The sequence below is a fragment of the Drosophila erecta genome, unplaced genomic scaffold (genome assembly GCF_003286155.1).
Source record: "Drosophila erecta strain 14021-0224.00,06,07 unplaced genomic scaffold, DereRS2 tig00000055-arrow-pilon, whole genome shotgun sequence".
In the NCBI taxonomy this organism is placed as follows: domain Eukaryota; kingdom Metazoa; phylum Arthropoda; class Insecta; order Diptera; family Drosophilidae; genus Drosophila; species Drosophila erecta.
Window position 1 is genome coordinate 17,052,523 of NW_020825200.1, and position 24,295 is coordinate 17,076,817.

General features: G+C 42.6%; 5 protein-coding genes across 6 annotated transcripts; 3 read left to right on the plus strand and 2 right to left on the minus strand.

The window, feature by feature from the left end:
* The first annotated feature begins 301 nt into the window (after positions 1–301).
* LOC6541187 (protein phosphatase 1L) lies at positions 302–4,148 on the plus strand. 2 transcript variants are annotated; one of them, XM_026979366.1, is made up of 6 exons: positions 302–883; positions 1,554–1,978; positions 2,274–2,850; positions 2,909–3,172; positions 3,247–3,299; positions 3,370–4,148. In XM_026979366.1, the coding sequence occupies exons 2-6, from the start codon at positions 1,602–1,604 to the stop codon at positions 3,671–3,673; spliced, it is 1,575 nt and encodes a 524-aa protein (XP_026835167.1). In that variant the 5' UTR covers positions 302–883; positions 1,554–1,601; the 3' UTR covers positions 3,674–4,148. The 2 variants fall into 2 exon arrangements, with proteins under 2 accessions (XP_026835167.1, XP_001970201.1); XM_001970165.3 differs by having other exon boundaries at positions 303–883; positions 1,520–1,978.
* A 208-nt stretch (positions 4,149–4,356) lies between these two features.
* On the minus strand, positions 4,357–6,321 carry LOC6541858 (guanine nucleotide-binding protein subunit beta-like protein). The gene is made up of 3 exons (XM_001970166.3): positions 6,072–6,321; positions 5,774–5,985; positions 4,357–5,177 (listed from the first exon to the last, which is right to left on the minus strand). Exons 1-3 carry the CDS (start codon positions 6,178–6,180, stop codon positions 4,542–4,544), a joined length of 957 nt encoding a protein of 318 aa, XP_001970202.1. The 5' UTR covers positions 6,181–6,321; the 3' UTR covers positions 4,357–4,541.
* Positions 6,322–6,794: 473 nt separating this feature from the next.
* LOC6541132 (serine/threonine-protein phosphatase PP2A) lies at positions 6,795–11,825 on the plus strand. Its single transcript, XM_001970167.3, has 4 exons — positions 6,795–7,207; positions 9,708–10,271; positions 10,754–10,944; positions 11,014–11,825. The coding sequence occupies exons 1-4, from the start codon at positions 7,106–7,108 to the stop codon at positions 11,084–11,086; spliced, it is 930 nt and encodes a 309-aa protein (XP_001970203.1). The 5' UTR covers positions 6,795–7,105; the 3' UTR covers positions 11,087–11,825.
* Positions 11,826–19,335: 7,510 nt separating this feature from the next.
* Positions 19,336–19,827, minus strand: LOC6542655. The gene has a single exon (XM_001970168.3). It carries the CDS (start codon positions 19,758–19,760, stop codon positions 19,404–19,406), a length of 357 nt encoding a protein of 118 aa, XP_001970204.1. The 5' UTR covers positions 19,761–19,827; the 3' UTR covers positions 19,336–19,403.
* Positions 19,828–20,052: 225 nt separating this feature from the next.
* LOC6541528 lies at positions 20,053–20,850 on the plus strand. Its single transcript, XM_001970169.3, has one exon. The coding sequence runs from the start codon at positions 20,120–20,122 to the stop codon at positions 20,735–20,737; it is 618 nt and encodes a 205-aa protein (XP_001970205.1). The 5' UTR covers positions 20,053–20,119; the 3' UTR covers positions 20,738–20,850.
* Positions 20,851–24,295: the final 3,445 nt, after the last annotated feature.

The following is a 24,295-nucleotide window of genomic DNA, read 5'->3' on the forward strand; positions in this document are numbered from 1 at the left end:
CGTGCGTCTTGTTTTTGTTTTTAATTTTAGTCCAATTAATTTGCCATAATATTTTTCGTGGCCAGAGGTGTAATTTTTTGAAAAACCGGAAGCTGTTACAAATGGATCACCGTTACAGAAGATCGTTAAGGAGCTCAGCAGGTATTTAACAACAATTAAAAGATTAATAATGCAGTTGGCACAGTTGCAGAGAAGCCCACTTCAAGCACAAAGGTCAAGGTAATGAAAAGTGTGCGGAATAATGTTTATAATCATGACATTTTTAGTTTTCCCTCCCTGTCTGCTCGAAAATCACTAGTTTTGCGTGAAAAGAGTACCTCTGCTGACTATCGATTAGAGCTATCGCCCCTATCGATATATCAAAAGGTCATAAATTTCAGCTGAAATCTCAACAAGTGCAAGATTCGAGCTCTGCTTTAATTAAACGCAGCCGTGTCGCCGATCAAATCGGCATTGTTTGGATCGATTTTCATATTGCAGTGCGTGAAAATATTCATATTTTTATTTATTTATTGCGACATCTGTGCGGCCACTTACACGCACACAAACGCGGTTGACAGATGTGCGACGTGCACACGTATAAAGAGCACACACTCACACACGCACGCATTGCGGATGTTCTGATTTTATGCAAGAAACTGAGTTTATTTTTAAAATAAGAAGAACATCCGAAAATATAATGCCAAAGAAAGGCGACGGGCGAGCGACGAAAGAGCGTGTGTAAGCGCAGAAAAAAGGGACACGGCGAAAAGGAACGGGGACGAACGACAAAAGAAATAACGGGAACATCGGTGGCGGTGGAAAATTCTGAAAATAAGAAAATCAAAACAAAAGCAAATTAAAACGACGTCTGACGTGCAGCTTCAAGTGCTTTTCCCCCAGAGTACGTTTTCCCCTAATGTACTGGGTTTTTCATATTGCCAGCAATCTGCAATCTTTCCCATTCAATTGAGGCCGCGTCGGAATCTGCATAAGTGCATCGAAGAAAAGTGCAGAATTATAAAAATTCTGAACTCGAAATCAATAATTTCATAAATTTTTGCTGAAACGTGGTTAAAGCTCTAAAGTTGGCAAATATTTAATTCAGTTCAAAGTTGTTGTAAAAAAATATTTTAGTTATATTAATTTGTTACAAAAATATATGTGTTAAAAGAAATTGTTTTCGTTAAATAATCCGATTCAATTTAAATTATAAACGAAAAAGTAAGACATTTTTTAATATGGTCAAAACTTGAGAAACGTTGAAAATAAATAACCTAAATATAGGTAAACATAAAACATGTTTTTCGAAATGATCTTAAGCAGAGTTCTTTGAAACCATAAAAAAATATAAAATGCTCAGACATTGAACAATGTGAAATTATATTACTTCCGATTCCGTCCGAGTCTGAGAGAATTTAAACGGGAAAGTCTTGCATATTAAATGCCGAACCCCTTTGTTGTTTATTTTAATTTCGTTTTTTATTCCATGCATATATGTATGTATGTACATACACACATTAACATTCACGGCTGACAGTTTCGCATGCGATTCACTTGAAAAACATTGACAGAGCAGAAATCAAGCGCCAGCAGAGAATACAGATTGCCCGGCATTTCCCATGGACGACGAACTGGAAGACAAGGTGTTCTATCAGACATACGTATCGCACATGAAAATCCTGTCCAAATTTGCGGTGGGCTTCTCGTCCATCAATTCCCCGCTGGCCTACATATGGAAGCTGTGCCGACTGTATGTCCTCCGGCCGGAGGTCATCTTCTGCGGCTTGATCCTCTTCGTCCTGTTGCTCTATTTGCAAGCGGTAGATGTGTGGAGTCGCAGCATCCTGGGACGCATCCAGGCCACCCTCGGTCGCCAGAAGGCCGCCAAGCTGATGGAGCTCTCGGCCAGTGCTGGTGATCACCAGAGCTGGGAGGAGTTGAAGCAACAGAGCTCCGCTTTCGCGGTTCTGGGGCGAAGGCCTCGAATGGAGGATAGGTTCGTATGCAGTCGGATGTCACCTTTTAACTTTTTACTGTAGCATTAAATTAATTGAAATATACTAGAAAATTCGACATTTTGGCATTTACAAGTTGACTAACAGTGTTTTATTAGATTTAAATGATCTAATCATGAATAAATTCTTGGCACCACTTTGACGTTCCTTAAATAGTATTGCAACACTTTATAGCTTTATAAATCTTTTCCATATGTCAAACTTAGACGGGATAATTTCTTTTGCGACATCTCCATTCAAATGTACATTGTCTTAACACTTTTATTTACGTTTCAGATTTATTGTCGAGGAGAACATCAACAACAACACTGGCATCTCCTTTTTTGCTGTATTCGACGGCCATGGCGGCGAGTTTGCCGCAGACTTCGCCAAGGATGTGCTGGTGAAGAACATCTACCATAAGATCATCGAGATGTCCAAGCTGCTGAAGACGGAAGGATATTCCGGAGATTACGATAAGAGTCCCTATTTAGCGCGCAAGCAGAGTCGCAAGGAATCGAACAAGGAGAACACAGAACCCACGGCAGCGGTGATGCGTAAGGACAGTCTAAGGAAGGCCCATAGCACCACGGCGGATTGCAGCGCTATTAAACAAAAGACAACCGAGGCATCGATTGCCGACATTTACACAGTCCAATTGAACTCGGCGATGAGAGCCAGCGGGAATATGGGAGCCGCTAAGGAGTCCTTCCTGAACAACAACAACAACGCACAAAGCGGAGCAGGCAGTGCGCCACCTCCAAACTACGAAGCCAAGTGCTACATCGAAAACGGACGTATTAACTTCGGGAAACTAATCACGGACGAGATCATGTCGGCCGACTACAAGCTTGTGGAGCAGGCCAAGAGAGCGGTAAGGGATCATTCTCTACTTATTCCTTTGATACCATTCTAACTGGTCTTACTTCCAGACCAACATTGCGGGAACCACCGCTTTAATAGCCATAGTCCAAGGCTCCAAGCTGATTGTGGCCAATGTGGGTGATTCCCGCGGCGTCATGTACGACTGGCGAGGAATTGCGATCCCGCTTTCCTTCGATCACAAGCCGCAACAAGTGCGAGAACGAAAGAGGATCCACGATGCAGGCGGATTCATCGCCTTCCGTGGCGTTTGGCGCGTGGCCGGCGTGTTGGCCACGTCACGCGCTCTAGGAGACTATCCGCTTAAAGATAAGGTGGGAAATGGGATGAGCCCAACGAGTTACTAACGAAGCTAATCTCGACATTATTTTTAACCACACGCTTACAGAATCTTGTGATTGCTACGCCAGACATTTTGACCTTCGAACTAAACGATCACAAGTGAGTGAAGCCATTTTCAATACAATGCAAACGACAATTTTACAATTGATAATGAAATACTTTCTTCTAGACCCCACTTTCTGATACTGGCCTCCGATGGCCTCTGGGACACGTTCAGCAACGAGGAGGCCTGCACCTTTGTCCAGGAGCATCTGAAAGAGCCAGACTTTGGCGCCAAATCTCTTGCCATGGAGTCCTATAAACGTGGTTCCGTGGACAACATCACCGTGCTGGTGATCGTCTTCAAGAACGATGTCTACAAGATTGGCAGCTCAGCGGGAAGGGCGGGAGAAGAATCCCTAAAAGTCCCAGCCAAACCTCAACCAGTTGCGCCTGCAGTTGTGCAACGCTCGAATTCAATCAAAACCAAATGAAAACCGAAACATTAGAGTGCCTGTTAAGAAATGCTCTTCAGCTTTTCTCCGAAAAATTTCCTTCTCCCCAAAACAAAACAAACAAAAGTGCCCGAAATTTTCTAGTTAGGCATTTTGCTAAATACTTTTTGACCTTTTGTTACTTGTCCAAAGACAGCGTTCATTCATCCCATCACAGACATGCATTCATCATTCGTTTCATCAATTGCGTTTTTCATTTGTCTTAATATTAAGGTTGTTTGTTAGTCAATGTTGTTTTGTATAAACAAAATATGTATGCATCCGCCGCCACATTGCCGTGCACTCTGTTTTCCCACTGTTTTGCACACGAAAATCATCACAATCACTGACTCAGTCAGGGAAACATCATCACGTAACTATTTATTTAATTTATTTGTTATACGTGTAAAATAAAACCTTTTCTAAATGTCGAAATGTTTTTGCGAATAAAACAATGCATATGAAACTCGACAATTCCGTTTTGCTACTTAAATATTTGACCTTTAGTAAATATTAACAATTATTTTAGGTCCAAAAATGATGAACTTCATGCATAGTTCCATTTCTAATTTGGAAAGAAATAAGTTCCAATTTTAAGATTGAAGGCACCACTGCGATCGATGTTTTGCTGAGAAAACCACAATTAAACAACTATTCTTTGTTTTCTTTATTAACTTTTACAATTTCTGCCTAAACTAAAATGTCCCACTGTTTGTACTATCCCAATCTATTCGGAGGAATCTCTAGAACCCAATGCTAAAACTAATTCAGCCACTACAAGATACACAAATTTGAGTTAAGGACGCTTAAATTTTATTTTTGTTTCAGCTAAACAAATAATTTGGCGCCCGTTACAAAAGTCAGTAGCTTAGTGAGCCGAAACAGACACCTGCCAGACGCGGATGGTGTTGTCGGAGTAGCCGGCGAACAGAGTCTGGCCGTCGGTGGACCAGGCCAGGGACAGGCACTGGGGCTGTTCAGCCGGTACCGTGGGAGTGACGACCTCGGGGCGCAGCTCCTCGACGGTCTTCTTGCAAGCCAGATCCCAGATCTTGATCGAGGGTCCGTAGGCCACGCACAGCCAGTAGCGGTTGGGCGAGAAGCACAGGGCGTTGATGATGTCGTTGTGCTCCAGGGTGTACAGGTTCTTGCCGTCATTGAGGTCCCACAGTAGGGCCTTGGAGTCCTTGCCACCGGAGGTGCACAGGGAGCCGTCGGGAGAGACGGTCACGGTGTTCAGGTAGCCGTTGTGGCCGTGATGGTTGTTCTTCAACTTGCAGTTAGCCAAGTTCCAGACCTTGACGGTGCGATCCCAGCCGCAGGACACGATGATTGGGTTGGAGTGGTTGGGCGAGAAGCGCACGCACGACACCCAGTCGGTGTGGCCATCCTCCTGGATGGTGAACTTGCACTCAGCCAGGGTGTTCCACAGCTTGATGGTCTTGTCCCGGGAGCCGGACACGATCTGACGGTTATCGGCCGAGAAGGCAACCGACAAAACGTCCTAGAAAGCGAACAAGCATTTGGCGATTAGCTCAAGGTATTGGTATGCAGTTAATGATAATAAGATTACATTTACTGGACTTATCACTGGCCAACAGAACGCAAAATCACATTTCACAGCTGTAGAAATTTAATATTCAACAAACAAATATCAAAATTATATCATTACTTGATTGAAACTCAAAATGGTTCTGAATAAAGAGTTGAAATAAACATATGGATACTATAAACTTCAACTACAACTTAATGTGCATTGTCTCAACCAAATCAGTCAGTGAACCAATCCAGATGGGTATTTAGGTACTTAATTACGGATCAATGGGTATCAGAGATTGTTTGCCTACTTACGATAGAGCTTCAAGCAATTTAACGCCGAGACTCGGAGCGAAGGGAGAAGCGTACGTACAGATGTCAACCAGAATTTCTGCCTCGCATAGGCGCAATAAATATATATTTTTTCGATTTGTACGCGGCAAAGGCGGGCCTAACCTCACTCCTAACCTTACATTCAGCCATTTGCCGGTACAGATCGGGTATTTGTGGTTGGAAAATCTCAGTTCCCTGAACGAACTAAATGCAATTGGAATCTTATCCCACCTTGGTGTGTCCCTCGAAGCGACGGGTGGTCTTGCCGGCGGCCAAATCCCACAGGCGAAGGGTCTGATCCCAGGATCCGGACAGGGCGTAGTTGCCATCGGAGGACAGCACCACGTCGCTGATGAAGTGCGAGTGTCCGTAGAGACGCTTCTGGGGGTAGCCGTAGTTGGTGTGCTCGTCGCGGGTCAGCTTCCACACGATCAGGGTCTTGTCTGCGAATCGGGATGGGGGCCATTAATATATGTACACATGCACGTGTTGCAAAAGAAATCCAACTATTTTCGGGGCGAATACTCACCACGGGAGGCCGAGATGATGGTGTCGGGATCCTTGGGGTTGGTGGCGATCTGGGTGACCCATCCATTGTGGCCAATGAGGGTACCGCGCAATTGCAGGGTCTCGGACATCTTGAGTTTATATTATTTGCTACGGAGCGCGGAGGAAACACGTCCAAAGGCGCTGCAAGCTGGCAGAAAAAGAGGCAGTTCCGGTTCCAGTGCTCGATAAGATGCCAACTGTCAGCGCGCGCGCAGTGTTGGTCAGGTCAAAACTATCGATAGCTGTAATGTTCTGGTACAAAAAATACGTATAAAATATATTGCTAAATATGAATATACAACACCTGAACCTTTAAGAATAAAAACAACTGAATAGCTTAAAATTCATCATGTATTGTTATTTTTAATATTGCGAGGTTTAAACCTCTTCAATACATACATACTTCAAAAACGGGAAATATATGTGCGATCTGTTCAGACCGTTTCTGTGTTTTTCTTGCTATTATAAAAATTATATCTAAGTCAATTATATACTCAAAAACTATGCGTCTTTTTATGGTGTGCAAATAACTAGCTTTGTTAGTGGCTGCTTGAAAAGTTTTTAATACAATCCCAATTTCGTGTATCCCGATTTCCAGTTTTCTCACTTTAAATTTGCCAGTATCACGAACAAAAAACGCTAGTGAATAAAATCCTCCTGAATTCGTTGGTATTTTTCTGGAAACGTCAAGCACGCATCGCTAATCGATACACACACGACGCCTCGCGTTTCCACCGTTCCGCAGCTATCGGCAAACGGTCACACCGAGGGCAGTCTTTCCCTTCGTATATCGTGTCGTCGTCTCTTTGTGAACAAAAAATACGAGGAAAATCGCCCAAATCGAGTTGATTCGACTGGGCATTAGCAATTGTGTGGCGATAAACAAGTGAACACGCGACTGGCAATCGAACGCAACGATAGTTGCTCATTTTCCTACACCCCTGAGTTACAATAAAAGCCGTCAAAATTGAATCGACAAAGATTGACGAGACTTTTTCTTCCACCACAACTGCGATGGAGGATAAAGCAACAACAAAAGATCTTGATCAATGGATTGAGCAGTTAAACGAATGCAATCAGTTGACAGAGACACAAGTTCGCACCCTCTGCGACAAGGTAAGGCCCGGTCCTTGCCCATTTTCCCCATGCGAATTAGGAGATGTTATAAAAATAATTTTCGTCATTGCATGCGAGTGAGCGATTTTTTTTTTTGCAAATGGTGCTCCGCTACTGCGTGCCGTCCGCCCTCTCGCTCTTTCCAATGGGAAGAAGCGCTGAGCGGAGAACGCGAGAGCATGATTCATGTCGTACCCTCTTGCTCACGCAGTAGCGGCGGCTTGCGTCGCCATATTGGAATATTGGTAAATTCCAACGGCCAAGCGCCGCATTGCTGCGCACAAGTGCGAGCGGGACAACTGGACCAGCAAGTGCGCGCGCGAATGCGACAGCTAGAACAGCGCTTTGGTCTAATGGGCTAAACCTGGGCAAAAAGAGATATTTCTTTTTGTATTATTGTACAATTCAATTGTTTAACTATAATGCATTGTGCGTGTTTGTTGTTGTTCTTGTGTCCGCTGGAAACTGTCAACACCCCCGCTCCGTGAGTCCCCATGTGCGTTTCGTCGTTTTTGCTAAGTAAATATTACTTAATGTTTTTGTGCGTCGGTGTGTGCGCGCCCCTAGAATATGTATCTATGTACCGTCGTATCTCGATTCAAGAATAATGCAATTGCATTGGTGTTTGTGCTCCGTTTTTTATTCCCAACCATATTCAATAAAACACTTTTGATATCAATTGTTTTTAATTTGTGGATTTTACCGTTCATCAGGCGCGTCGCGCACACAAACAAACAGACAAGCGAAAAAGAGTGTACGAGAGAGAGAGAGAATTAGAGGGCGAACAGATAACGATTCATTGATTTGGGAGTAAGTGGGGTTATGTTTGCGTCACCCAAATATTTGTCAGTGTTCCCATTAGAATCTTGAATCTCCGTTCTCCGCCCCAAAAGAACGTTCTTCGCTCTCCTCGGGTGCGTCTTCTGCGGCCTCTCTCCATCCTTCCCGTTGCTTCGAAAAGAAAAGCGGAGAGTACGCGAAGAGCGCACCAGCTGCATATGTGTTTGTGCTTGCATCTGTATGGGTGCGCTGGCCTCGTCATGAGTTCAAAAATTATTTATTTTCTTTTTTTCGATTTCTGACCAAGCGGAAGCAACAGCCTCCAAGGTAATGTGCATATAGCAAAAAATCTAATTGGCTCACGCACAACTTCTCTCATTTGCGCCGCCAGATTCACCGGATTTTACCCCCGGAACTTGTCATGTCCCATTTCGTCAGCTGATAAATATGAAAAATTCGCAAAGAACACGGCGGATGGTCAAAATAAATGTGCAAATTTTGTTTGCTCAACTTGGCACATTTATGTTTGTGAAAACCGGTTTTCTTCTGATGCTGTATACTGCAGCCCAGCGGCCTTCATATTTTAAGTTTTCCCCTAAAACAGTACTATCCTGCATATTTTCTTTAAAGTTGACAAATTGATATAAGGTATTATGATGATTTATTGCAATAATTACTGAAGTGATATTCAGTCAATAATTCACAGCTGCTTACCTTTAAAAATGTAATGTTACATTTCATTAGTTTGTGATGATAAAATACCAAAGGCGATAGAATTGCTATTTAGGAGAATTTACCATGTTTATATGGACAACTCTTTTATCGTACGGTCTTCTAATCTCAACTTTTTAAGAAGCTTTGCTTCCTTTGTTTTGGTTTTCACATGCCTTATATTATCACTTAAACTTTTTCGCTAATGCTACAAAATTCGATGTTAGAATAATCCAGGTTCATCGACCGTGACAAAATCTTGACGGCTAACCTTGCCCTTTTACAAGGTTTTATCATCCACACATGGTGTCATTTATTTTGGAAAGCACTTTCGGTTTCCTCAATACTTTCTGTTTCGCAGATATTCTGTTATTCATGTTATTCACCATTCGCCGAATTATGGGAAGTGAAAAACAGAAAATCCACGCTTCCATGCTACTTCCATTGTGTACTTCCATTGTATATAATAGTTAATTACACACAAACGTAACAAACAAGTGCAGAAATTTCAATAGTTTGCAACATATTAATGTTTTTTTTTTTTATAGAAAGTAGCAATGTTTATGTACAGAGTTGAGAAACTATTTTCGGAATCATTTGAATTCCGAAATTTAGTTTCGTTGCTTTAGAATTATCTTGTAGGGTGTTTAAAGAGAACAAGTGGTATTTATCTCTCTGTAAAAAACCCATGCACTTATCCTATATACTTGTTTTATATTCTCTGCTAGTTACAAGCTATTTTTAGATTACACTTTGAGTGTTGGCGTTGAGTCATTGAGTGAAGTGAATAATGTACAAAGTACTAATCGTTTTATTTATCTTTTCTGACCCTGGAATCGATTTGGGTTATATTATGTTAATCAGTACTTTAATATTGGTATACTAAGTTGTTTATCTGGTTATTGAAATATAGAAGAAAAAATGTCCTTGTTATAGAAAATAACAATGTTCCCCTAAAAATATCCAATAATAAATGGTTGATCTCTCCACTATTTTCAATCCTTTACAGGCCAAGGAGATTCTCTCCAAAGAGTCCAATGTGCAGGAGGTAAAATGCCCGGTGACAGTGTGCGGAGATGTCCACGGTCAGTTCCACGACCTAATGGAGCTGTTCCGGATAGGCGGCAAGTCCCCGGACACCAACTACCTGTTCATGGGCGACTACGTGGACCGTGGATACTACTCCGTGGAGACCGTGACCCTTCTGGTGGCCCTGAAGGTTCGCTATCGCGAGCGCATTACCATCCTGCGCGGTAACCACGAGTCGCGCCAGATCACACAGGTGTACGGCTTCTACGACGAGTGCCTGCGTAAGTACGGCAATGCCAACGTTTGGAAGTACTTCACGGATCTGTTCGACTACTTGCCACTGACGGCACTCGTCGACGGGCAGATCTTTTGCCTGCACGGCGGCCTCAGTCCCTCGATCGACAGTCTGGATCACATTCGGGCCCTCGACCGCTTGCAGGAGGTTCCGCACGAGGGTCCCATGTGCGATCTGCTCTGGTCCGATCCCGATGACAGGGGTGGCTGGGGAATCTCGCCTCGTGGCGCCGGTTACACCTTTGGCCAGGTGAGTGTTGTCAGCAGGTTGGCTATTTCTCGAAGATATTCTTGACTAACGCTTAACTTGGAATTTGAATCTTTAATCACATTGTTAGTACAAAACATCTGAAGACTTCATTAAATGTACGTTCAATAGCATTTAAAACTATACTGAAACAAAAGTGTGCTGAAAATCGTGAAAATATATTCAAGATATATTTTTTATTACTCCTAATAGGAAATTTTATCTGGGCATGCACTCGATGAAAATCAATAATCAGTAATCGAAATGTACTGCTGATAACACAATCTATGAAAAGACCTTTCGTTATAAATATTTGGCATTCAAAGCGAACAAAATTGTTGTTTTATAGAATAATAAAGTAGTATCGAACTAATATCTAACTAATAAAACACCCAAAATAAGTGTAATAAATCAGATGAATTTCTTTGAGAAAGTGCCAATTGTCCTTGTATGCATTTTGACTAATATTTCGAATTTATTTGTAGGACATTTCGGAAACCTTTAACAACACAAACGGCCTGACACTGGTGTCGCGCGCCCATCAGCTGGTGATGGAGGGCTACAACTGGTGTCACGATCGCAACGTGGTCACAATATTCTCAGCGCCAAACTATTGCTACCGCTGTGGCAACCAAGCGGCTCTTATGGAACTGGATGATTCACTTAAATTTTCATTGTGAGTGGCAATTCGTTTGTGCTGCCTCTAAATGAAGCACGTCTGACTAATCGATTGCCTTTCTTTTAGCCTACAATTTGATCCAGCACCTAGGCGCGGGGAGCCTCATGTTACGCGAAGAACACCCGATTATTTCCTTTAAGCTGGATTGCTCGCACCTACGCAGCTTACATTTACACATATTACATCGCATTATAACAACAAGAAGAACCGAAACAATATATAATATATACAAATCCAACCAGCAGCAACAAAATAAACAAAATGGCAAGTGCTGTCGAAAAAAAACTACCATAAAAAACAACCCAAAACTAAAACCTCGATGCATTTGTTTTGTGGAGATCGTTTTAAACAGAGAGCAGTGGAAGATATTGTATAAACAAAGAAAAAATTAACCATAACAGTCGAGAACACAAAAATGCATTGATCAGTTATTGTTGTTGGCCACAGATTAAAATAAAAGAAAACTCGGAAACGTCGCTAGCGGGGGCGGCAGGCAGAAAATTTATATCAAAGATAAAGGGGAGGAGCAAAAGCAGTATACAGAAATGATGATACAATCCAATCGAACCTACCAACCAAGCAACAACCGCAAGCAACAAGAAGAACTACAACTACTTAGCTAAATTTGTTAATTTATAAAAATAACGAACTAAGCGCCGCAGCAAAAAGCCAGGGAGCAGGAGTGATGGATGGATGGACTCATGGATTATGACGTGATGTGTGTATGGGCGGAAGGGGCTGACAAAGGACTAAACGGGACGAAAGGACGAACGCCAGGACGTAGCAGCATAAGCAGCAGCAGTAGCGGCAGCAGAAGCAGAAGCAGACGACCCACGACCGACAAAGCAGAAAGATAACGATGAAGCAGCAGCAAAAAAGTAGAAGCAGTATGTGGCAGGAGCAGCATGCGAACGCCATGGCGATCGGGGAAGCGCAGGGCGGGCCAGCGATTTATATAAAAACAAAAATAAAAAGAAAGTAAGGAAATACAAAAAATTTAATATTACTGATTAAAATTAAATAAAAAAAGCGAATAAAATTATTAAAAAACAAACAAAAAAGCAAAGAAAAATGATTAAAAAAAATTCATTATCAATTAAGTTCATATGTAACTTTAATAATAATAAAAGAAAAAACAAACAAACAATGCCCACCTGCCGACGAAGAGAGGCATCAAAGAGCGCGCTCTCATTGGAAATAACACTTATTGCCAGCCAAGGGAGAATGTCCTTTAAGAGAGCCCTCCTGCGAAAGGTTTTCCAGCCTGGCAATGCCGCTCCTTTTTGCCTGCGGGCTCCCTTGGTAGTGTGTATGCGAGCATGGCCAAGTTAGCACGAGGCCAGAACGACGAGCGGAAGTCGAGCCTCGAACGGACCACCTAATTGAGACCACAAAGGAGGCGCGATGGGGGAGGTGATATATGGATGGATGGCACGGGGCTGATAGAAGGACGGAGGTCGTGGAGCCAGCCACCCAATGATGCCCAAGTCAAAATCTAAATCAGAGCCGGGCTGCCTTTGATTCCCAGCGAAAGCGAAAGCAAAAATCTTGCCAGCTTTGTATAATTTTTTGCATATTTTAGCAGACCGCACGAACTGCCAAAAGTCATGTACAGTGGTCGCTCGATTATGTCTGTTTTCTAAGTATTTGCGGAGCGGTAGTTTTTGAAACTATTTCGATATTTGACTAGATTGGATGTTCTCCATAATTAAGTTCGTTTTTTTACTTTACATACGAATGGAGACTATTTTAATAGTAAGAAATGAAGAAGTTGATAAGAATTCGTAAATAATAATTAACAGATAGTAAGTGAAACAGCATACTTATAGGTGGATTATTCTACGGTAATCAGTTCGAACATCACCAGTTCGCACTGTACCCACATGAGCTTCGGTCGGGAGGAAAATCTAAATTTGAGAACATGCTGGAGGACGGGGACTCTCAAGTGCCCAAGAAGTTGCCGGGCAAACAACCTTACTCAGACCCATACGTACACCTACCGAGACTTGCCATCTATCATGCCCCAACAAACCCGAAACCAGAACAGGAGCTCCACAGGATGCAGGGGGGAGGTAATTGTCGCCCTGGCTGCTGTGGAGTTGGGGCTGGATTTTCGGCTGGGAAGGGGGAGGGGAGTTGGAGGCCCTGGAGCAGATTGTATTTGTCGTGCAGGCAGCGACGTCGACGACGACTGCGGCGTATGCGACATGGAAAATCCATTATCACGAAGTGAATTTTTACTGAAAAATTTACATACCCTCTCCAGTGCCGCAGCGCAGCGCACCGCACCGCACCGCACCCCCCGCAGCCTCATATAAATGTGGAAATAAATCCTGAGTGCGTGTTCAAGGGGGCGCAAGGGGCGTGGCGGGTGGGGATGCTGCATGAATATAACCCACAGAAATACAACTCTATTTGATGGCCTGTTATTAAGTAAAGGAATGCCACAGAAAAGTTGCCCAGCAAGATGAATCCTAGGTAGATTTTGTATTTAATTAAAGGCATAAATTCAAAACGATGAAAGATACCCGTTTTGGGTTTGCCCATTAAAGCACTTTGAAAATATTTGGTAACTTAGTAAATCATTTTGTCAAATCCACAAGTACCTTAGTATTGTAAACCTAGCATTTAAATTGTTTGGTAGGCAGCATTAGGTATGCATTATTAAATACGCGTACTATATCATGCACAAAGATTTTAGCAATCCACAGATGTTTTATACCGCAATCCGCAGATTTGTTGAGTGTATTCTGACTCTTGCTCACAGATGATGGCCGAAAATGTTCGGATCATAAAACAAAAGTAAGTGAATCGGTATGATGGATACGGTTAAGGTTACGGTCGGAATGGGATGGAGGCTACCGTGGAGGATGTGGGGGATGTGGGGGATGCTGCCACTGACGGTAGCCTAAATATTAAAAATTTAAATGAACTGCTCCGTTTTTACGATTTTGTCCTTAGTTTACGACTGATTTTTCCGAGGGACAGAAAGAGAGGGCGTGCCTAAACAAACGTTTTGTATTTTTATCGTCTGTGTGTGGGCGGTTTTTCGGGGGGATAATTTCGGGGCTAGTGTGTCTGGGGTGGGGGCTTTGGCTTTTACGATGCAAATTTGTTGCCATAAAATTGAAGAGTGTAGCCAAAAGTGAAGCGCTTTGCCTAAATAAACTTTGCAGACTACAATGATGATGATGAGTTGCCATTCCCGCTCCGGTTGATGATGATGATGCCTCTGTGAAATTTTTGGGACTGAATGCTCCGGCTCGACGGCCACGTGCGGGCTCTGGGAAAAAGGTTGAAAGGTCAGGCCTGCAACTCACACGTTCCCTGCGAAAATTGGGGGTGGGCGGTTGGCCCACAGATCCGAACGCAAGATTGCCTCTTTTTTCGTGGCAGGGGGGGTGGCGAAAAATCAACGAAAATCGATTGCCGCTAAATACCCAAAAAGTTAGGGGAGCCGAGGAGTTAACGTAACGTTGTTAACTCAACTCAGCCTCAAACTTGGCCATATACAAAAAGTTTTCCCTGCTCTCCAGCTTGTTCTTCGTTTTCATCGCTCTTTGTTGTTATTGTTGGTATTGTCGTTATTGTTGTTGTTTCTGCTGCCATTCCCTTTGGCTGATAAATCCCCAACGATTTGCGTCTCAGACTCAGCCAGTTTTTCTGTATATATTTAAATTTGTAGTCTTTTTTGTGCACTCCGCACTTGAAGCGTGTTGAAAGGGTACTGTCGAAACTGTGGAAAATTCTATTTGTGTCGAGGTCTTTGAGGGCGAAAATATTTCGGATGCCAAATCTAACAAGTAGCACTTAATACAGGTGAGTTAGTACTTACTTAGCTCAATTATCGTGGCTTACGCTGCTTGCAGACAACGATACAAATGGGTCTTGCTTTATACATATTATATTTTTATTTATTTTACAATCGTATACCTCTTTAAGGTATTGAAAATATATTGCTGCTTAAATTAATACAACTGAAGCATTGTAGAGGTAGTACTTGCATCCTGTTGAAGTACCAGATATCCGCGTTAATTGTGTGCAGTTTAGTTTCTTTAGTACTAATTCCTTCGGGTTGTTGGCAAGCTATCCAAAGTATCTTTAGTACGAGCCCAGCTACTGCTTAGCAACTAATCTAACTTAAACTGAAACTTATTGCACTGTCCGATTAGATAAGATAATTGATGTGAGACTTTAGACAACAAGCAGATAGCCGGAGCTGTTTTTGTGGGGGTCACTGGGAATGGAATATTAAATTAGTAATTAGCTCAGCAGCGTCAGCAACAACAACCAGATGTTGTCACAGCCAGCCTCCCACCTCCCACCTGCCACCACCCACCACCCACCGCAATTCGCTTTTCCCGCTCGGAAAACTTTTTCTTTCCCTCACCGAGACGAGACCTTAGTTTGCTCTTTTGCTTTTACTTTTGTTTCGTTTCCGTTTTCACCTGCAGGAATTACTCAAATTTATCTACGTGTGCTCTAGCTCTTAGGGCATTTTGCTAGTCACTCTACGGCCTGAAAACAGTGAGCACTCGATAATTGCAATGTTTCGATCACTTTGTTCCCAGTATAAGGATGCTGATATGGACTATTTTAAAACGATATCGCTCATTCGTTCCTATTTTCCTATTTATGCAACAGTTAGTTCCTATTTTATGCAATAAATGGCTTGTAGAGAAAGTAGCTAATTGGAAATATTTGAGACTGTGATTGATTCTCAAATAAAAATTCTAAAATACCTTTTCTTGCTTTTAGATAGTATTTAGTTGGCCTTGATAGTTGATGATATATGTATCTATACTATACCTATTTATTGAGTAATTATTTAAAGGCCGGACTGTGTTTGCATTGTATTTCTGTTTCTACTTTGTCGCTTATTGTTGATTTTTTTTTGTATTTTGGCCTTTTTGCTGCGGGCATTGACTGACTTCCTTCCTGGCTGCCAGGACGAAATGTGGTGGCGTGGGCGGGGAAAGGAGAAAGGAGGTGGTGGGTCCAAAGAACAAGAAGATGAAATCTCCTCTTTTTGGAGCCTGGTGGCTCGTCTTCTCGGTTGCGTGTTTCGCTTCTGTACGTTTTCTATTGCTGCTTCCTTCCGATATACCCTCTACTTTTTGCCCCAACCCCACTTCCGTGTTGTATTTGTATTTTTCTTTTTCCAACGTTTTTTCCTCTGTTTTTCGGCTTCTGCTTTTCTTTTGGACATTTTTTCTTTATTTCCCAGTGAATTTGGTTGTCTCGCACGTGAGCCGCATAATGAAATTTGCCACTCCCTATTGTCTCTGTGTGTGACGTCCTTGTGTGTGTGTGTGTGTGTTGGCCCAGCTGCTTAGCCTAATCTGATGTCGCCTTAAAGAGATGTCATTGCTGCCACCCCCACCAAATGCCCTCCAGTTCAGCCCCCCAAAATGATGCTCTCGACTTAATGCCAAGGAATCTCGGCCTGAATTGGCCTTGGTTTTCCATCTTGGTCCTGTTTGTTGGCTTATTTGCATGTGCTTTGCCCAAAAGGTGACAACACCAAATGTTCAATGTGCCAAAAAACAAGCTACCATCATCGACATTACCCAACAAACAGACACAAGAACTACATTGCAACACCAACACTTCGGACTATGGGATACCTAGTAGGAACATGCATTCGCTACAAAATCTTAAGAAATATTTACATAAACATGGGCCAGAAACTTTCGTAAAGACAATGTGGAATCTAAAATATTAAATAATAACTTACTAGTTTTTCAGTATTTTAAAACTCGGTTCATAATTTTACATTTTTTATAGATGAGGTGAAAATAAAAATGCATCAAGAGCTTGATTAGATAGAGTAAGATCAAAAGTATCGAACTTACACTTCTTGTAACTTTCTTCACTACTTATGGCAAAACGTACCCTGGAATTCGGAGACCAGGAAGTAAAACAGCACACACTCATAGAGCACAGGATGCTTGAGGTCCTGGCTGGACAAATGTCTGACCCCCCCCTCGTGGTCTCTTTTTACCAGCCCCCCAAAACCTATAGCTTCACACTTTTTGGCTGCGCTGTGCTTTCAAGTGGAAAATTACTTTCGCAGCTTTATGATGCGGAAATTATATGAAAATCATGGCGAATTTGCCTTACAAGGAAGGCCAGCGAGTCGAGTCCACAGCCACTGGGATCCGTGCTCCGTATTCCGTGTTTCGAGCTCTGAGTCCTGAGCTCGGAGTTCCGAGTTCCCACCGCCGGAATCCGCATCCCGTACATCTGCATATGTAGCACGGCTATCTGTGGGCCCGATCAAGGCGCCAGCCACGCCCACTGGCCCCAGCGCCCGTCGCATAATGAAACGAGCTTTTGCTTTTGCTTTCGACTTCGGCGACACCGTTGACAACTTGTGGTGTCCCTCATCCGCGGCTCATTTCTTCCCAAGCTCCAGTACACTGAGAAATCGTGTATAGCTAAGAGCAAACATTAGTAGTTTGTATTATAATTTATTTACGATATAGTTGTCAGCATATAAACTTATATAAATGCTTGATGATTCTTATATTTTTTATTTTTAACTAATTTAAAAGATTATAATTTCCTATAAGATTCATAGAAAGACCCAGATGATTCAGACATATTTCTTTTATCATCATTTTTCTAAGATGTCACGTTGATGGGCATTAAGTACGCAACTTATTTTTAGCCAGACTTTTAGTTTATTTTTATTTTATTCTAAAGTCTTGTATTGCTTTAACTCTTTTTTGAAAACCCTTCCTATAGTTGCGTTTCCCCCAGTGCACCCCACTCGCAATCCGGCGAGCAGCTGCTGACTGGCTCCATTTCCATTTGAATTAGCATAAAACGAGGCGGCTTACGTCTGTCTATTGGAGCGGGATTGGGGCGTGGCAAGGGGGTGAATCCGTATCCGAATCAAAGCCAAAAATGGTGTGGGTATGGGAATGGGAATGGGAATGGGGGCGGTGCTCCTGTGGCAGAGATATCATCTGTTGCTGCTGTCGTGGAACTGGAGCTTCTGTTCCGCAGCTTCGTTATCTTTTTAACTTGCTGGCTGTCGTTTATTTAACTGATAATGATTTGATGGTAGTTGGCTAAGCTTCCAACAAAGCCCGTTCCTCAACTCAGCCCACTTTCATTTCCATTTCCATTCCCATTTCCACGCCCATTTCCACGCCCATTCCTCGCCATTTACTGAGGTCAATTACACGCTTTCGATTAAATTTACCACGGATGCTCGATGTATTTGTTGTTGTGTTTGGTGTTGACAGGGAACAGCTGGAAGATCCTACCATTCCGCATCTCTATTGCTGTCCCGCTTCCGCGTCGACGTATCCTTGGCATGTAGGTGTGTGCGTGCTTTGTGACTGTGTGCGAGACTGTGTGTGTGTGTGTGTGGCACAAATAAAGTTGAATTATTATTTTTCTTTATGCTTCCAGGAGGCGGGGGCTGTGGTTGGGGGCGTGGTGCGTGCCTGGAATGCTCAAGTGTTGCCAAGTTGCATATTCGCTTCGTTATCCCATCGGGCTAACACCAACACTCTCACACACACACACACAGAAAGATATGTGCTTTAAAAGAGGGAATACTGAAATACCATATCGGCGAATTCTCCAGCACATTCTTGAATATCTTTACCACTTAGAAAACGCATGCCGGCATGTCTAAAATATGCTAAATAATATTATGCTTTCAGTTTTCATGGCTCTGTGCATTTACCCAAGCTTAAAGGTATATGTTTCGTCTTTCATTTATCAGAATTATACCAGCTAGTCCAGCAGTTACTTGAAATATACTTTAAGGAATAATTAAAAGCAACTTTAATGAAATACGCCCAGAAAGGATGGTTCTCCATTTTTAAAGTATTGCTCTGCATATATGTATACAGTAAAAACTTTGGCGTGTTTATGTGCGAAATCTGAGTTGATTTTAATGGGATTCCCTCGGTTTTAAATTTTCCTGAATTTCGGTGGGTTTTATTGCTCCACCCCACCACGCGTGTTTTTTGACGATAATTGTGTACATTTAGTTAACATTAAAGTACACGTACTTTTGCTTATTTTTGCCATTTAGGCTTTTCTTCTTGTGCGGTACGTAAAAGTTTATTACCGTAAAGAGTAAGCGAATTTTGCGTGAATGCCAAATTTGATGCATGTAAATATTTACCCTTACATGTGTGCGATGTGCATATGAAACAGAAAAAATGGAACGTACTCCTAATAAAAGGACTTTTTGTAAATAGCCGCATCTAACTTATTTAAACCTGTACCCGCATATTCGTTTAATTAATTAAAAAATTGATGCCTCCCACTACTTTTTGATATGTACTTCGCTTACAATAATAGTGCGTTTAAATTAAATGTTGTATTTTTTTGAATATTGTTAAATGTGGATGGGCGTAATTATATTTGTTATACCAGTATTAGCTAACATTCATGAAATGAAGTGATTCTCAATCAAAGGACGTTCTTTAAACCAACATATCAGTGAAGTACTTGATAACTTCGTTGTAAATCTGGGATTCCGGGGCCATAAGAACCACGTCGAAGTCGCAGTTCAGCTCGATGCACATCAGGGGTTCTACTGATTTCGACTTCAAGGCAGTGATTGAGGTTTTTATCTTCAAGGCACTTAGGAGGCTCGAAGCTTTTTGCCGGGAGTTCTTGTAGCCATCTGCATGGATAACCTTAAAAGCAGCTTCCTTAAGGAGTGGATCAAAGTTCTTGAAGTAGTTGTGGCGATCGGAAATGCGGATACCCCTAAGATCCACGCGGCCAGGACCTTGAAGCTTTCTGAAGTCTCCCAATTTCTCAAATGCGTCGGCCATATCAAAAACTTCAGATCGAATTTTGGGGCGTCTGGAGTGCCAAATTGTTCCACAATTTCGATGAAGGGCTGTGGCAGCTTGTTGTTTATGCAGGGGCTACTGCTTCCTGCTATCGGCATCGCATTTACCCGATAGTTTAGGCCTGCATCCCTCATAAGACGTGGGGTTTTAAGCCAAAACATGCCATTTTTGAAACATGTTGGCTAAGTTTATTTCAAAAGAACAAGCCATCGTCCATTGAGAGTGGTTTTCTGCATCTAATTTCCTATATTCTGACTGGGTTCAGTCAGTAAGCCTTTCCCTGAGACTCATTTCCATAAAATAAATCATAAATTGGTGCCAAAACTCGATAGTTGGCAATGAGCGAACCGCTCTCGGGTCCCTGGCTGCGTTTTGTTTACAATGGCCTGTTGCTGGCCTCGGCTGTCTGTTCCGGCCGGAAAATGCTGCCGGAGGAGCACCCCTTCGCCATGGCAGCTTGTGTTGTGGTCGGATTCTCGGCGGTTTTCGGACTGCTCCGGGCCATCTTCGCCAGCGGAGAGCCGGAGGAGTGCCGGAAGCTGAGGGACATAACGAGCGGAGTCCTGGAACTGGCGCCTTTGCCCCTGGCCAATATGGATCTCTATGTGCGGTCCACCGGGCTGAGTCCCATTGCCTTGGGACACGCTCTTTTTGTGCTTCCCCTGGTTTGCGATCTGCGCTGCAGCTTGGCGAAAGATCGGCGAGATTGTGCCCTTAGCGACGGCTTGCGGAATCTTACGGTACTGGGCAACATTGTGTCCCTCGGTTTTCTGGCCTATGTGGAACGGAATTTCCTCTATCTGCGAATGGTGCTGGTCATGATTGTGGTCAAGTATGGCGTGGTGCTGGTGGACAGCATCAAGGAGGACGCCGGCGAGGATCTGCAGGTGTGCGGCACCGCACTGTTTGTGCACCTGCTCGGCAAGGCCGTGGAGTCCTCCAGCTCCTCCACCTGACCAGCTCCTTGGGTTCCCCTATTCCTAACCGCGCTCCGCTTCGAGGGTTTCGTTGTACCGCTTAATTTTCCATGAATCGAGTTTTGACCCGTATTAAATTTCATTTCACCCGCCTTCAATTGCCGTGTTCATGTTTGCTCATGTTTTTGTAATTGCTCAAGCACCTTGTGCTCTTACACTGAAGAATATCGCTTAGTTGGCTAAACTTGCAGGAAATGCGAAGCGAAGCGCAGCGCTTGAGAATGCATACAAATAAGCGGAAAAGCCTGATCCTATTACTGGGTTTCTTCGAGTGCACATGGGGAGCCGACTTCTACGGCTTCCCTGGTGTGTCACCCACACATTATAATGATATATCGGCGATTACAAATGCGCAATAAGTGCCTCCAGCCAGTCGCTCCAAGCAGTTGCTGATTCATCGCTCGAAATCGTTCAAATGCTTACCCCAATGGTTTCTGTCTTTCAGCGGGGGGCTTATCAATTGATTTGGTCTGGATAACAAGGCAATCGCACTCTTTGGATACGGATACAGTATCTGCCGATAAGTACTTGTGGCGGGTACCTTAACTCGTACTTTCCGCCGGCTGAAAAGGTTGGGTGAAGCCGAATGGAGGGCTTTTGTGGATGAGCAAGCGACTACAATAATTGCGAATGATGAATTAAGGAAGCTAATTTAGCAAGGATATTTATAAGACAGCTTTACTGGGGACACTTCTATTCATGCTTCCCCGATAAATGATTTATAAAAGTTTTAAATTTAAGTTTGTATTTATTTATTACAGTACCCATCGATTTAGAACAGAACATTCTCCTGTCAATTTAGTTTATAGAGAATTGTTAAATTTCACATGACAAGTGTACATTATAAAATCTATTTTCCACTTCTGATCAACTCTGAATGGAAAACCGGTGATGACATTTATCAATGGTTTTCCGCGTGTGTTTCTTTTTTGTCGCTTTTATTATTTGTTCCTCGCTTGTCACCAATATATTTTATGTATTTTCGCGTTGCTGTCAAATGACAAACTCTAATTGCAAGTGGGACGAATTTTAATGAGTGTACGCACAAACATATATGACGGTACAGGGTGTGACAAGTGTGTAAGTTGTTTGCGAACTAATTAGCTAAATATCTCTCCTTAAAATATGTACAAATATAATACAAATATCAAACCATAGTGACAAATTGTAGGGCAAAATCCAAATGCATTCTTATAAATAAAAAATGTTCTTACCTTCTGTACCCTGCAGTATTATTTGTGAAAAATTAATTACTTATTACCAAATCTGTTTGAGCTGAGACTGCATCCTGCCAAGCCGAACTACGAATCTGAAATGCGCTGTATTTGCATATACGAATTTTTATAAATTTTTCCGCTTCCCAACTATGACTATTTTCCGCTTTCCGCCCACAAAAACGCCCATCGTGATTCCAGGGCAGCGTTTTGCTTTATTCAACTTGACAAGTGAAGTGAGTGTGAATATTTTTTTAGGTCACAACAACAGCAGCAACAAGAACAGGACCAGAACTCCATCAGGAAACTCCAGCTCCAGCTCCAACTCCGAGTCCTGGACTCTGGAAACTCTTGCTACCTGGCGAAATAAATAAACCGAGAGGTAAAAAATAAGGGGCCAAATGCAAAAGAAGAAAAACACACAGGAAAAATACAAGAAATGGTTCGAATCCTTTTCCATCCTGTTCGGAATTGGGTAAAGGAGATGGCGCGGGGGCGGTGGACGGTGGGAAATTGCAGTCAACATTTATTTCCGCAGTATGATGGAAAAATTCGAAAATAATTTGCGAGCCATAATTAAAAGGCGACAGCAGAAAAACTCGGGGAAATATGGGGAAAAGTTGAAGCGAAAAGCAGAAAAAGGTGATGGAATAGTGGGTTAGTGGGGTTTGGGTGGGGTATGCGATAAAGGGGAGGAGCCAGCGTTGGGGTAAACGGAAAGTCAGTCCCTCAATGTTCTCAATCCGCTGGGGTCATAAACAATTCCAGCATAGACGAGTTTTCGATTTTCGCCTCAATTGGCAACATATGGTGAACAGACTCCCTGCGAACAGCCAAAGGATTCCGCAGTTACCCGTTCCTATGATTTTCTTTCCACAATGTATCCACACCTAAAGAAAAACCAAGCAGTTTCGTTTAAAGAAGTCTGAAGTTAGAAAGTTTCTTCTCCTATAAACCAAAAATGCTTTTGATGAAATGGGCAAGAATAATTTGTAGCGCAGTTAATTTTTAAGTTATAAACAATAAATGTATTTATTTTTAGAAATTTCTTAGATATAAGGTTGTATTAGTATTTTTCCACACTGCATTATTCCAGGGACGATTTCATTATGAAGTGTTTTAGTGGCATAACAAATAAGAAAAAATCATTCGAGAAATCGCCAAATAGCCTGGGACTTCAAGCTTAATAACTTTTTGAATAGTGTAGGCTGTGGGCGGGGCATCATTTGCATTTGTGACTGCGAATTGCGAATGCGAAAATTTAAAGTTTTCCCGATAAGAGGGTTGTAAAAGTACAAAAAGCGGGAAGCCTTGGAGTTGCTGCTGCAAAAAATGGCGACGTTTGCGAGGAAAGCGACATGAAAAGGGCGGCAGACAAAGGACGAAGACGCAGGCAGCAAACAAGAAAAATCGCTGCCGGCTTCTTGGACGGGGAAAACTCGACTGGGGGCGGGGGTGATGGGAAAAGTGAAGGATGTAAATGGGGGGCGGGGCAGAACTTTACTTATACGACTTTTTCGCATTGTAGAACGCGCGGCATTTGCCAGAAGGTGCCAACACATTTTATTGTTGTACCCTAAGCGATGAGGGTATCTTGGAAGTTGTGGAACAATAATTCGATGGAACATTCTTTATAAGCATGTTTATGTGTTCTAGAATTTCATAACAAAAAGATATCTAAAAGTTAGCCTGCCTCTAGACCATTTTCTCGTCCTATTCATTTGGCTCTTTTCTTAATATTTTAAGTTTTTAATTTTTAATTTCAAAATTAAAACTAGCATGTTTTTGGAAGTCTATGCTCTTCAAAAATAATTTGTTTGTTCTTTTGCAAAAGAGTCCTATTCGGAATGCAAACAATTTTGAAGCAATTCTATACGCTAAGGGTTCAATTTTATTTATCTGTATTGAGGGTTCTTCAGTCAACTACAAAAGATTGCAGTATTTATCGAGGAGAGTGCAAACACATTTGCCTGACTTTTCCACATACTTACCCCTCAAAAGGATGCTCTATTCAGCCTTTCCCCTTTCAGCAGGCAGGGTATACAAACGTCACTTCTGCAAAGTCCTGCTCTCCTTTTCGTGTTTTATTGTTCGACGAATCGCCGCCCCGCACGTTTCCATCATCTGTTTTTGGGGCAAGGCGCGGGGGTGGCACGTTTAGATCTACGACACACATTGGATGGGTGTATCGCACATGTCTCTATCTATAAAACGTCAACTTTATTTGCCCGACAACTGAGGCAAACAACGTTCCAGCCAAATGGCAGGAACTGTGCGAGTACAGACCATGGTCCTCCATAGACCGGCTTGAACTCCATGGAGC

What these genes read in the sequence shown, in the direction of transcription:
- LOC6541187 (XM_026979366.1), top strand. Translation starts at nt 1,602, where the DNA reads ATGGACGACGAACTGGAAGACAAGGTGTTCTATCAGACATACGTATCG. An exon ending in AGGCCTCGAATGGAGGATAG is followed by an intron (nt 1,979 to 2,273) that starts GTTCGTATGCAG and finishes TTTACGTTTCAG; the next exon opens with ATTTATTGTCGAGGAGAACA. An exon ending in TGGAGCAGGCCAAGAGAGCG is followed by an intron (nt 2,851 to 2,908) that starts GTAAGGGATCAT and finishes TCTTACTTCCAG; the next exon opens with ACCAACATTGCGGGAACCAC.
- LOC6541858 (XM_001970166.3), bottom strand. Translation starts at nt 6,180, where the DNA reads ATGTCCGAGACCCTGCAATTGCGCGGTACCCTCATTGGCCACAATGGA. An exon ending in CATCATCTCGGCCTCCCGTG is followed by an intron (nt 5,986 to 6,071) that starts GTGAGTATTCGC and finishes CCCGATTCGCAG; the next exon opens with ACAAGACCCTGATCGTGTGG. An exon ending in GCTTCGAGGGACACACCAAG is followed by an intron (nt 5,178 to 5,773) that starts GTGGGATAAGAT and finishes TTCGCTTTCTAG; the next exon opens with GACGTTTTGTCGGTTGCCTT.
- LOC6541132 (XM_001970167.3), top strand. Translation starts at nt 7,106, where the DNA reads ATGGAGGATAAAGCAACAACAAAAGATCTTGATCAATGGATTGAGCAG. An exon ending in CCGGTTACACCTTTGGCCAG is followed by an intron (nt 10,272 to 10,753) that starts GTGAGTGTTGTC and finishes ATTTATTTGTAG; the next exon opens with GACATTTCGGAAACCTTTAA. An exon ending in GATTCACTTAAATTTTCATT is followed by an intron (nt 10,945 to 11,013) that starts GTGAGTGGCAAT and finishes CCTTTCTTTTAG; the next exon opens with CCTACAATTTGATCCAGCAC.
- LOC6542655 (XM_001970168.3), bottom strand. Translation starts at nt 19,760, where the DNA reads ATGGCCGACGCATTTGAGAAATTGGGAGACTTCAGAAAGCTTCAAGGT.
- LOC6541528 (XM_001970169.3), top strand. Translation starts at nt 20,120, where the DNA reads ATGAGCGAACCGCTCTCGGGTCCCTGGCTGCGTTTTGTTTACAATGGC.